Source organism: Cibotium barometz, chromosome 29 (assembly GCF_041138505.1).
Source record: "Cibotium barometz isolate CiBa-2024 chromosome 29, ASM4113850v1, whole genome shotgun sequence".
NCBI lineage: Eukaryota > Viridiplantae > Streptophyta > Polypodiopsida > Cyatheales > Cibotiaceae > Cibotium > Cibotium barometz.
The window spans coordinates 21,991,947-22,005,328 of NC_141074.1; the positions used below are offsets into that span (position 1 = coordinate 21,991,947).

The 13,382-nt window shown below is 43.2% G+C and overlaps 1 protein-coding gene across 2 annotated transcripts in view; it reads right to left on the reverse strand.

Annotated features, from left to right (window-relative positions):
* Positions 1–3,533: 3,533 nt before the first annotated feature.
* The window catches only part of LOC147621960 (E3 ubiquitin-protein ligase SIS3-like), a 75,145-nt gene continuing 65,296 nt past the window's right edge, over positions 3,534–13,382 (reverse strand). For both annotated transcript variants that reach the window (XM_086822978.1, XM_086822979.1), the window contains 4 exons: positions 5,499–5,564; positions 5,215–5,340; positions 4,914–5,027; positions 3,534–4,250 (listed from right to left, as the gene is read on the reverse strand). In XM_086822978.1, the coding sequence (XP_086679104.1) occupies positions 3,768–4,250; positions 4,914–5,027; positions 5,215–5,340; positions 5,499–5,564 (789 nt within the window). In that variant the 3' untranslated portion in view covers positions 3,534–3,767. The remainder of the gene's footprint in view (positions 4,251–4,913; positions 5,028–5,214; positions 5,341–5,498; positions 5,565–13,382) is intronic.

A 13,382-nucleotide genomic window follows, 5' to 3' on the forward strand; every position in this document is an offset into this window, starting at 1 on the left:
TTTTTGGCATATAGTCCAAAACATACGACCACGTGCAGCATCAAAATGCGCCCAAAAAAGGTATATTCCATGTATCGTTCCACATACTGTAAGCATTTTTAATTCTCTCTACCTCATACTCTTGGGTGTTACTAGAGACACCTTCAGAACCATGCAAACTCGAATCTCTCTGCTTTTAGCCTTCTTTTGGATACAGCAACAGAACGTGTAAAGCCAGGCAACGCTAACAAAGTTGATTGCTTATGCGCCATTACTATTTAAAAAAATAAACATTTCAATTGATAACATGATTTATGAACTGACTAACAACTATTTGACATTTATAAAAGTTTTCTTCAGTATCTCAAATCACTCTTTTTACACTTAAATAAATGAACGTTTTCAATATTTTAACTTTATTAAGATAAATCCCAAAAACTAATTTTTGGGTCAATGTTAATATTCAATTAAAAAAAGCATAATAAAAAATACTATAATGTAAAAAGAGAATAAATTAAAATCTAAAAAAATAATTTACATAGTATATAGTTTAAACAAGTAAAAGTGGTTTTTTATAGTAAAATAACCTCATATTCAATTTAATATCATCTACCTACTCTACCCACTTATCCATATTTTATTGGACAACTTTTACCACCTTTAAAGACATCATTTTCACCTTAGAAAACCTTCTAATTAAAATGTGATACCATTTAAAACCTTCTAATTTTTTTATTAATATTTAAAACTTACATAAGTTCTGACATAAGTGAATCTACCTTAATACTAGTTAACAATTACAAGTGAGCCCCAAATTTAACAATTATAAGTGAGCCCCAAAATGTTTGCAGTCGCTGTTTGAAATTGCAAATTTAACAATTTACAAATGAGCCCCAAAATGTTAATGTTTGCAATTTCATTGTCACTGTTTGCGGGTTTCAGTGAGTTTCATTGTCCCTGTTTGCGATTTCCGTGAAAAGTGGTGCCGTGTCTTCGCCGACTTGGTTGCATGGCAGATGCGCGCTTGTCCACAAGCTGGCATCGCTTTGTCACCTGCACACGTCAAGTGGCCGCTGTCTTCTCCTCGATGGCGTCGCTGCGGAGGCCCTGGTCATTCTTGACGTTGTTGGTGCTCTCGATGGAGTGTTCCTCCAGAGGTGTGCTGATGCTGCTTCTCTGGCTCTACATGCCTGCATGCGCTATCCCTTCTGGTTTCCGTGGGTTGTGGTAGATCATGTGCACGTTGTCGATCTAATTGTCCCTGCACTAGCGGCATGGCCTGGGCATGAACTTCCCTACTTTTTCGTGCTCTCGCACGCAGGAACACCATGGATGGTGTTCCTGCAGATGCGCTAATTCTCGTTGCTCTTCCATGCTGCTGCTACCCGCTTGTCCAGACGCCGCGGTTATCGTTGCTTCGTCACCTGCACATATATGTCGAGTGGCCACCGTCTTCTTCTCAATGGCGTTCCTACGGAGGCCCATCGTATTTTATATGGTTAAATACGATGGGTGGTGAAGCTTCTTGTTCTGGATGCTTCTCACCTCATCCCACTATGCTACTGGATGTTTGGGTGGCTGGCGCCATTTGGCTCCGTGCAAGAGAGAGTGAGAAACGCGATCTAGAGTGAGAGAGACACCACCATCTACAACCCATATTCAGTCTACTGCCCATATAATTAATTATTTACATATTTATTCAGTCTGAATACACTTGAGTTTATCTACATAACATCCAGGACATTAGATAGTGAGAGGTCGATAGCTTATGCAATAGTTTTTTTTTTAGAAGATCGTCTTGATTGGACGGCTGAGATTTCATAAATGTATATGTTTTTATGACTTTTTTTATTGTTGATATATGTACTTATGATTGTTTGTATGTAGCTATTAGTCATGCTATGTTGCAGGAATGGCTTTTTTGTCAAGATCATCGGGTGGCATTTCACAAATGTGTATTTTTGTGAAACTTTTATCGGTATAATATAATGGAATGAGTGGTACCTTAATGGTTTGAGAAGTCTACAACGACCAACCGACTACAAACGTTATTGATCCTCCAAGTTATCCTACAACGTTACTCAGCAATTATCAGACATTTGTGTATTTGCACGTGATTACCCGCCTTTGATATCGACACTTCTAACTCAACAAACTATTCCTAGAAAAAATAAGAAACTAACAATTTATAATGCAACCCCTAATGGGACAAAATAGGATTTGATACTTGGTGTTCTTGAAGCTAAAGTGCCTTAATGTTAACAAAGAGTTAATTTACGACAAAGAAGACTTATAAAGCGATAACCGCCTACTTAACTTGGGATTAAATTTCGATTGGCATAGTAATCAGTTACAATCGTGTTTCATTAAAATAAGTGGTGTCAGTAACCTTTTGATAGTTAGGCTACAGAATTAGTCCCCTAATCAATATTGAAACAAACAAAATTTAAGAACTAAATCCGGCCCTAGATTACTCTACAAAAACAAAATTAATTTAGGGCCTTAGAATACCCTTGAATCCAAATTGAACGCTAGATTACTGTATAAACAAACCCACTATATTAAAACCAATGTGTGGGAGCCAAATTCTATTGTATGGGATCAATGGATTGAATTGAAATTCCATTCAATATATTAAGCCATGGTGTGAAAATTCCTATGCTACCCTTTTGTACAAGTTCTTTTTTTAGACTTGTTCAACATCAAACTGCATCTTTTCAACATGTTCACACTTTCTTTTTTCCAGCAACATGTTTATCCCCACTTCGCAAATTAGGAAATGGTTTGCAAGTAGCATTTTGCAGCGTCTGCACAAGCTTTGAAATAATTTAGTACAATTTCTTTTTCCAACTATTATTATCGCCACCGACTGGTTATCCCGACTAACAAAGTAGGAGGATGTGATTGGCAAGTGGCATTTTGCAATAAATCCTTCATAGGTGGGTTCGTGTTGATATATGTGAACGTTTAAGCTCATTACACCTAACTAGCCTGTTGCAGATAGGATGAGTGAATTCTACTGAATTATCAACCCTACTTTTCTTTGATCACTTCCCTCTAGGAAAATTTATCGCCTACTAACCTTGAAAAGGTCACTAAGTGATTCATTGTTAGCCAACTTATTTGACAAGAAAATAAATGTCACTCGCTCTCCACTTGACTGGATGATTGCACATACACTGGCGTGTGCCTTACCGTATTCACAAAAGCGCTGCTGACCTAATGTCACTCGGTCTCCACTTAACTGGATGATTCCACCTACACTGGCGTGTGACCTCATGAATGTGGCTGGATTGAAGCACACACTGATGTATATAGAAGCATGTAGTCTCCCTTTTGACTTCGTGATTGTACCAGTTCTGACGTACTGCTGTTTTTGCAATTTTCCAACACCATATGCGTGTGTACTTGTGCACTTAGGATGTTTTATAAGCCATTAAAAGTCTGTGGAGCACATTGGGAACTACAAAATATAAATAAACCTTGTTTCTTACACCGATTCACCTTAACTATTACCAAACTGAGCCTTCTCACTTAAGTGAGAGCCCTACCCAAAATTGCAAATAATTCATTGGATGCATGTATTTGTAAAAAGCAAGCTGAATTGGCTTACTAGCAACAGAGCTTGCCTGATCCAAAAATTGCCATAACAAGATTCTGATGGCTCTAGATGCCAACTATGATTGACACACCGAACATGGCTTTCACAGCCCAGTAGCTGGTCCCCCAAACAATAAGTAATACATGAGCTCAGCTTGTGCGCTGAAAAAGGAGAGGACTGTACATGATCAAAAGCGGGCTGGTGGAGACCTGTCAACCACAATAACAGTATCAGACAGGCTGTAAGGGTTGGGTCTGCCAGATCCAGGCCTTTGAGGCATGTCTGCACTCCCAAAGCTTTGCCTCACATTTCCATCTGGCCCAGGACCATTATCTTGCTCTCTGTTCATATCATTATACATGGCATTTTCCATTCTCATGGTCCGCAGTATCTCCTGAAGACGCAAGAGATTGCTTTCTCCCACAGGTGCCCTGACATAGCGCACACTTGGTGTATTGCTTAAGCTAGCTGCAGAAGCTCGGGCAGCAGCATCACCTCCAAAGTACATGCTCGCAACACCATGAGACCACTGAGTATTGCCATTACCTAATGCAGACAGGTCGAGATTAGGAAAAACTGAACAGCGGCAGCGAGGGCACTTGATGTTCAGCCGTAGCCACTCATCGATACAGGCAACATGGAAGTTATGGGCGCAGGGCAGCCCACGGACCTGAAGAAAAGAAACAATGTCAATGTGTGTACATTCAAAGAATCACTTGCATGTGCACGATCTGTATGAGGCTGATATAACAAGAGCGTCTAGAGCCAAAGCTGCTTCCATTGGAAAGAAAGAAGACCAAGATGACGGCTTTCAATAACTGATAAGGAGCTACCGATAGCAAGAGAGCGAGAGCGAGAGAGCACCCTCTGCCTGCAGCCCACCCACTTCGCCCTTTGCCCAGCACATCCCCCTCCCCTGCACCTACTCCCCCCCCCCCACACACGCGGGACCTCATCCATTCCATTTGGGTGGACCTCGTACACACCCTCCAAGACCATTTTGAGTGCTTGACCCGTGATTCGGAGCACGTGCAGCAGCCATGTAAGCCTTTCTTCTGTGCCTGGATCCCCAGGACCCTTCCTGTCCATGCAGAACGGTCGAGTTTCTTAGCACTACAGGCCCCCAATGTGACTTTTCCCTCCACCTCCCGCCATAGCCTCCCTCCGATAGAGTGCCAGCCGAGGAGGAAGCCCCCCCTTCCTCATGTCATATGAATATTTGGACTGCTTTTTAGCAGTGTTGTATTAAGCCGTACGGCTGGTTTCTTTTTATAACTAACAGAAGGATCTTTCTTTGGGAAAGAAAGAAAGAAAGAAAGACCAAGATGACTACCTCATTTCCAGCATGGAACTCTTCCAAGCAGATTGGGCATTCACTGCATTCTGTTGGTACTGCCTTGAGACGGAACTTAGGAAGTTGCTGAATTAGTCCTTCGACTGCCTCCCTCTGCACAAGTTACCCTAGCATCTTAGAAACCACACGGCCCTGTCATAGCACACAGTGAGTGCATCAAAGCAGAGACAGCATAGAACAGAAACAAGAGAAACTTAGGTGACTCTAACTAGCAATAATAGTGTAGCTTTTGACAGTAGGGCCATACAATCAGAGCAACCATGAAAACAATATTACAGACCTGGGGTTGTGTCAAGAACAGACCAGGGTGGTAAGTAGCCGTCTCTAGCCCCACTCCTCGCATTTCTTGTCCAGGTTCAGCACCTTCGAATGCCCAATCTGGCACTCTAATAAGATCTAGCAGAACCTGCCAAACAAACCCACTAGTAGATGACCTTATCGCAGGGATGCACACTTCCGAAACACTCCAACATAAACCACAACATTAAGCAAAACCGACTCCTACAGTAGACTCACTGACAATTAAGAGAAATTGTGCAGGCCAATGAAATTCTTCTTTCATACCTGCCACTCGGAGATAGCAGAGCCTTGTGAGGCTCGCTGGAGGTGTGCCTGACGTCGTACCAGCCACTGCCATACCACAACAAAGAAAGGCAAGTTGTAACTAACAGTTATTTGCCAAGAGCCTTGCACAGCATGATAACTCCTCATCTCAGAAATTTGCTTCCAGTTCCTGCAACCTACACACTAGATTCAAGAAACCAGTACAAGAGGGGAGAAGGGCCAGATTTATCCAAGTATAGCTTTTTAGGGGGTTCAAAAACAACAGCCGTTGGGCTTCAAACACTTGCCCAAGACTCCATACAAATGTGGAATATTCAACCTAAAATGTGGGTACTGATCTCCCTCGTACTTGCACGCCTACAAGTACACATGTAGGATCTCCCGGTGAAAGGGCAGGTACTGCAGGTATATATAGAAGCGTTATGTCTTTCAGCAACAACAGGACCAAATCAGGGTACCGCCTGTAAACTTCATACTTCAACGAGAACACATGCTTATTCACAATAAAAACAGCAGGGACATCTGCTGATATCAGTAAACACAGATTTACAGCAGAATGTTTTGGTAGAAGGGTACAGGTGCGCCAGAGTTGGTACAACTGATTCTTAAACTTGTGCCGCATCCAAAAAGATTGCACCCTTCCAGGGCAACTCCAAACAGGTCGGGCAGCAGCATATATGGCCCGGGCAGGAGTAGAGGCCCTTGATATTGGCCGTAGTAATTAAGCCAAACCTGGCAGTCCATAGAGGGTACAGGCAGAACAGGGGAAAGTCTGTAAGAGGGGCAGATACCACTCGTAAAAGCAAATACCACTGTGCACAGCTGACGTATGCAAATACAGCAGGTAGTGTTGGGTATTTATGAGCTCGTATGTGTCTATCTTCTGTATGTACCCGTGTTTGTGTACCTGCCTCTGTTCGTGTGTGAACTGCCCCCAAAAGGGCTATGTATATGTGTGTGTCCACTGTGTGTGTGTGTGTGTGTGTGAGACCTTGTTCATATGTATGATTGTGTGTGAACACCCCTGCCTAGGTGTGAACACACCCTTATATCTGTGCCATTTGGCAGGGGTGATTTGTTTGGGTCAAAGGACAAGGCTAAAAGCCTACAAAAGCATGTACTTAGTGTAGCTTCAAGTTTATTATTGAGTCGTGCAAAACTGTCTCTTTCTCTCTCTACACCAAGTTTCTCTTGTTGGGTATTTCGGAGCTCGTATGTGTGTTCATCTTCAGTATGTACCTGTGTTTGTGTACCCACTTGTGTTCGTGTGTGAACTACCCCCAAAAGGGCTATGTATATGTGTGTCCGCCATGTGTGTGTGTGTGTGTGTGTGTGTGTGTGTGTGTGTGACCTTGTTCATATGTATGTGTGTGTGAACACCTACCTAGGTGTGGACACACCCTTCTATCTAGATAAGATAAGTGTGTGCCATGTGGCATTAGTTTATTGTTGTGTGTGGTTTATGTGAGTCGAAAGATAAGGTTTGCAACCTATAAAAGCATATACTTGGTGTACTAAACATAATACAATCTACATTGAGTTGTGCAATTCTCTCTCTCTCTCTCTCTCTCTCTCTCTCTCTCTCTCTCTCCAGGTCGCTTCTCTTTTTATCTGAGATGGAGTTCCATCTTCCCTAGTCGCCACCATCATCACTGTCACAAAATTCCTCATTGCTTTGGTTTTTCTACTGTTCATGTGTGGCATATGGAGCCTGACATGACCTTCATGTATGGCTAATGAAGCCTGACATGGTGTGTTTGTGTGGAGCCTAACATGACAGTACATGTATGGCTCATGGAGCCTGACATGATGTGATTTCCCGGGACTAGCTATCCTGGTGATTATCTATACTTATGTTTTCAGAAGATTCCAGAACCAAAACTCAGTAATAAATTATGACCAGCCCTATGTTCACACACTGATGTCTTGAGGTGGACATTTGTCAATGCCCACCACCCAAACCTTAAGTCCTTTGTTCAAAGAGAGCAATCAGCCATGACCACATCTTGCACCACAAGGCACTTCCCCTCTCTGCCTGACACCCAAGGTGGAGGTTGGCGCCCTCCTTCATGAGACTCCTTGGCTATATTTTTTCCACTTTTTCGTTCCCAACACCATATCCAAGCTTGCTACTCCGTTTTTCAAGCTTCCAAGAGTTGTTTCCAGGTGGTATTCACTCTCCTACACTATCCGAATGACTGAAATTCAACAAATCAGCCCTTATATTTGCTGTAATTTCTGGTCTTTTGACTGAAAACCCTAATTTCAAACTTCCTTTCTCAAGTTGAACCATAGGGGAAGCTTTCCCAAGGTGCCCTTCGTTCTCTTGTGAAGACTTTTGTCGCGAAGGATCATAACAAATTGAAGATTTCAACACTCCAGACACTTCCATCACGAAGACTTCCGCTATCATCGACTCTACTTGCTATTGGTAAGCTTTTCATGCTTTTTTTTCCGACTTGTTTTTTTTACTCCAAATCCAACCTATGAAAATATTTTGATAAAGACGTTTCTCTCTTTGTAAATTGTTACAACTTACATGCAGGCTTCAAATTGATGTTTCCATGTATTCCATGCATTCAGTGTTATTTTTACATATTTTATAGAGTATATATTTCAAATTTTATACATGCAAAAAACTCTAGGTAGGAAACTTGTAGGAAACTTAGGGCTGATCTGATGAAAATATGAAAGCAAGAGCAAAACTAGAAATGAAACAAGAACAAATGAAAGACAAAGAGTTACCTTGAGATGAGTGTAGACAAGACACAAGATTGATGCTTTCATTGATGTGACACCTACAATATATAGGTGAGAAGGACAAGATTGAGTAGACTGACTTATGGGATAAATGTAGAGGTGCCACATGGCACTAGACTCAAGACACAAAGACTCAATTGCAACTAGACTAGAGAAATAGTACACCTAGTGTGCACTTATTTCCAACACCCTCCTTAAGTGGACACTAGGAGGAAGACAAAAAGACAAGACTATGACATGACAAAAGATAAGACCAAGACAGGGAGACTAGACAAGGATTGAGAGACAAGCTGGAAGACAAGATGGACAATACTAGAAGACAGATATAAAGACTAATAGACTGAGAGACAAGACATGAGAGACAAAAGATCCTGAGACACCCCTCCTCAAGTGATATCCTCATATGGGTCCACAAGGATAGGGACAAGATGGATCTTAAAACAAGACACAGTCAGATTGATAGACAGATAGACAGACAACAGATAGACAGACAGACGAGACTAGATAGACAGAAGACTGACTGTAGACAAACAGATGGACCTTGTAGACATCCCCTCCTCAAGGGCAATCTCTGCCTCTTGGGTAGGGACAAGAGAGAGGTCAAAAAGCATAACGAGTAAGACACTAGAACCCCTTGACCTACATCATCGGTGGTCAAAGTGGTAGACAAGAAAGGTGAAGTAATCAGAAAGCCCATTCCTCATCATGTGAGGAATGAACAGCAAGATCTGCTGATGTAGATGCTGCAGCAACATGGGCTGAGGTAGATGTAGGGGCTGATGTAGAGGTTTTAGAGTAGCAGTCCTTGTCCCGGTGATTATCACGGCCACAAATGGTGCATGGATAAGCCTTGAAGCAGTCCTTCTCCATATGATTAGTTTTTCCACAATGGGTGCAAGGCTTTCTTACCTTAGAACCTCCTTTCTTTGCTAAAAATGCAGTGTCAGTTACCTTTTGTTGTTTTGTTCTTTCCTCTTCTTGGAGAGCATTGATGATACCTTCAAGAGTAGGATTATTGTGATACTTGATGAAACCGATCCCGTCAAGTGGGAAAGACTCCGCTGGACACCCACACACTTAATAGCACAACTTTAAAACCACAAATATGAAATGGACAACTTAAAACAACTTGAATTTAAATGAACAGAAATGGAAAGATGGACACCAGCACTGGGGCCGGAACGGGCCGACCCCCCCCTCAATATATAATATATTTATTGGGAGTATTTAATGAATACAATGCTCCATGGGTTCTGAGAACCAGATAATGTCCATGTACATATGAAAACAGTACCAAACAAGTAGGCTCGAATTTCGATGTAGAGAACTCGAAGCAGAACGACCACTAGTGTGGTCCAATCTCTGCAGTCCTATGCTTTCACTGGACTCCGCAGAGAGCGCCTCACTGGTGTTCCGAGACCACGCACAAACAGGCGCTCTCGTACTAACGCCTGGCTCTCCCGATCTCAGCACCTTTGGACCGAGGTTCGCCAATACAACTTGGACAACCCGGCACCGAACGGGTGTTGCCGTAGAAGGATGAATCCTTTCTCAGATTTAAACATAAAATGCTTTACTCAAATCTGAAAATCACTTACTTGTAGATGGTTGATAGAAAACCCATACTCGAAGTATGAAGAAGATGAAACCACCCTTGATGAAGAAGCAGTTGCCTCGTGGTGAACCACCAAGACAAGCATCACCTCGAAAGACCACAGCCGCCTGCTGTGTTAGAATGAGCACCACTTACTGGTGGTGGATAATGTCCAGCCTTCAAGTATGCTGCCGCCTGTGGGGAGGTAGTTGCAGCCAGCCTGTAGAGGGGCAGGCGCAGCCGGCAGCAGAGGGTATGGCCTGTTGGAGGAGTCGCCTGTAGAGGTGGAAAGAGAAGGCAGCCGCCTGCAGCAGCAAGCTCAGTCGCCTGTAGAGGGGCAGGTGCAGCAGCGGCAGCCAGAGTGTAGGCAGTCGCCTGTAGGAGCAGAGGCAGCACACTGTAGTCAGGAGCAGCCGCCTCTGTGCTGCTGTAGCAATCTGTTGGAAAACAGGCGCAGCCCTCTTGTAGTAAAATCAGCCGGCTGTAGAGAGACAGGCGCAGCCAGCACAGCAGTGGGTACTGCAGTCGTACAAGGAAGGCAGCCAGCCGCTTGGGAAAAACCAGCGAAGAGAAGATGGTTGCCGATATCTCCACGCAAGTTGGTGGTAGCGACGGGTGATGAACAAACGCAAGAAGCGATGGATTTTTCACGCTTGAAGGAGGGAGTCTTTTTAATAAAATTTAATGTGGAGATACAACTCAAGATTTCCACGCATGCATGTGGGGAATTAGTGGGGGTAGGTGACCATGCCCACCCCCACACTCACTTAAAAGTGAGGCTCCCCACCTTGGCCCCTAAGTGGGTGCCCAAAGGGGGTGCCCACTTTTAAATGAGTGTGAACCCCTAACCTTATAAAACAAAGGGGTTAGAATTTAATAACATTAAACAACATGTACCATATACTTACCACCTGTTCACATGCACTGAAACTCGTCAGAATACAGAGCAGACTTCACGACTCACTGGCAGGCGTCCCCGCTCAGTAAGTAACACGTCAAGCAGGCAAACACACGAATACATGTCATGCGAAAACAGTTTCAAGCATACAAATCATGTGTGCATGTGCAAATAGTAACATGGACATATCTCCCGTTCATGGAACATGTACAAAATATCCGTCGGCACAAAACTGGCACGACATAAAAACATAAAATCCTGGTCTTCCTATGGAGTGACAATCCCATAGGTAAGACACAGTTCCAGGCACGAGTCTCCCTATGGTGTGACAGTCCCATAGGCGAAAACACGGCACGAATACTGGCTCTTCCATGGCGTGACAGTCCCATGGATCGAACACAGTCCAGGTCATACACGGGTGGCACTGATCTGGCTCCCGTCCATACGACACCATCCTGCTAACACACGGGTGGCACCAGTCTGGCTCCCGTCCATGTCAGCAAAATACTGGCCTCTTCACATGAGACACCGGCCTGGCCTCAAGTGAACGAGACGCAAAAACAAGGAATGGACCAAATGGTCGGCCAATTGGTGACATCCCCCCGGGCTTCTAAAGAGTTGACCTCAACTTAAAAGCCTCAAGATATGCCTGCAACAATTGCGGATAATCTGCAAAATAATCCTCATTTACCCATTTGGCATCAATAGGCAAATAATTCTTAAACTTCACAAGGTATCTCCTGGAAAGCTTTCCTGCAGGTAGCTTTCTCTCCTTGTGAAAAACAATCTGTTCTGGCTGGAGGATCTCCTCAAGCTCTTCAATTTCTGGCGGATCTTCTGTGACAGGCTCATCAGGATCTGGCCCCACATATTTCCGAAATAGACTCACATGAAAAGCATTGTGAATCTTCCAATGACTAGGTAGAGCAAGCCTGTAGGACACTTCATTGATCTTGTGAATCACCTTGAAGGGTCCATAATAACGAGGAGAAAGCTTAGGATATGATCCTTCTCGTCCTGGCCTCTTCCGAAGCCTAGCCTTCTCAAATTTCAGCAATACCCAATCACCTTCTTTGACTTCCATGTCCCTTCTATGCTTGTCAGCAGCCTTTTTATGCTTATCCTGAGATCTTGCAATGGCTGTCCGCAACTGACCAAAGGCAACATCCAAGTCACGAACATATTCATCAGCTGCAAAAATCTCATCCTTTGTTCGAAGGATGGGTGGCAAGACCACTCTGCCATAAATAATCTCAAATGGAGCCTTTCCTGTGGAAGCATGGATTGTATTGTTGTAGGCAAACTCAACAAGTGGAAGATACTTCTCCCATGCATTCTTTTGATCTGCCACATAACACTTCAATAAATCCAACACGGCTGAATTTGCAGCTTCACTTTGGCCATCCGTTTGGGGATGATAAGCTGATGAAAACTCAAGCTTAGTACCCATATTATCAAACAAAGCCCTCCAAAATAGGCTTGTAGTCCTGGGATCTCTATCTCCAACAATGGATTTAGGCATACCATGATGCTTGAAAATATTAGCAAGAAAAAGCTTTACCATATGATCAGCTTTAATGGTTTTCTTGACGGGCAAGAAATGAGCTTGCTTGCTAAACCTGTCCACAATAGTCCAAATAGCATCATTCCCATGCTAGGATCTAGGCAAATCCATAATAAAATCCATCGTGATACTTTCCCAAGGTTGCGAGGGAATAGGCAATGGCTGAAGCAAACCTGGAGGCTTTTGCCTGTCAAATTTCACCTTTTGGCAAGTAATACATGCACGCACATAAGCCTCAATGTCTTTACGCATGCTTGGCCAAAAGAAATACCTCTCAATCATGCGAGTAGTAGGCATAATACCTCTATGACCAGCATATGGTGGAGCGTGACATTCGTCCATAACCTTTGGACGCAAATCCTTCACCACACATAGGCAATTATCCTTCATTAGATAACCCTCATTGATAACATAAGAGGCATGTGAATGACCAGCCATCAAATCAGTCCATATATGGCAAAAATCAGCATCCAAATGATACAAATCTCTCATAGCAGATAGATCTCCATGAGAGGCCACTGAGACTGCAGCAATATAAGGCCTCCTAGATAGTGCATCGGCCACTACATTTTTCTTTCCTGGAGTATGCACAATCTGAAAATGAAACATGGAAAGAAAATTTGCCATTCTCATCTGCTTCTCTGAAAGCTTAGTTTGACATAGAAAGTATCTCAAGCTTTGATGATCTGTCTTGACTACAAATTCAGCCCCAAGAAGGTAGTGTTTCCAAATCTTTAAGGCGTGAATTACAGCCAAGAGCTCTTTCTCATAGATATCCATATGAAGCTCGGCATCATGCAAACGACGGCTCTCGTATGCAACTGCATGCCCTTCTTGATTTAGGACAGCTCCTATGCAGTCACCACAAGCATCACATTCAACCACGAATGACTTGTGCAAATCAGGAACAATCAATACTGGACCACATATGATCGCATGCTTGAGCTGCAAGAAAGCATCCTGTTCCTTTGAAGTCCATTTAAAAGCAGTTTTCTTCTTCGTGAGATCATGTAGAGGAGTGGCAATCATGGCGAAATGCCTTATGAAACGCCTGTAATACGAACATAA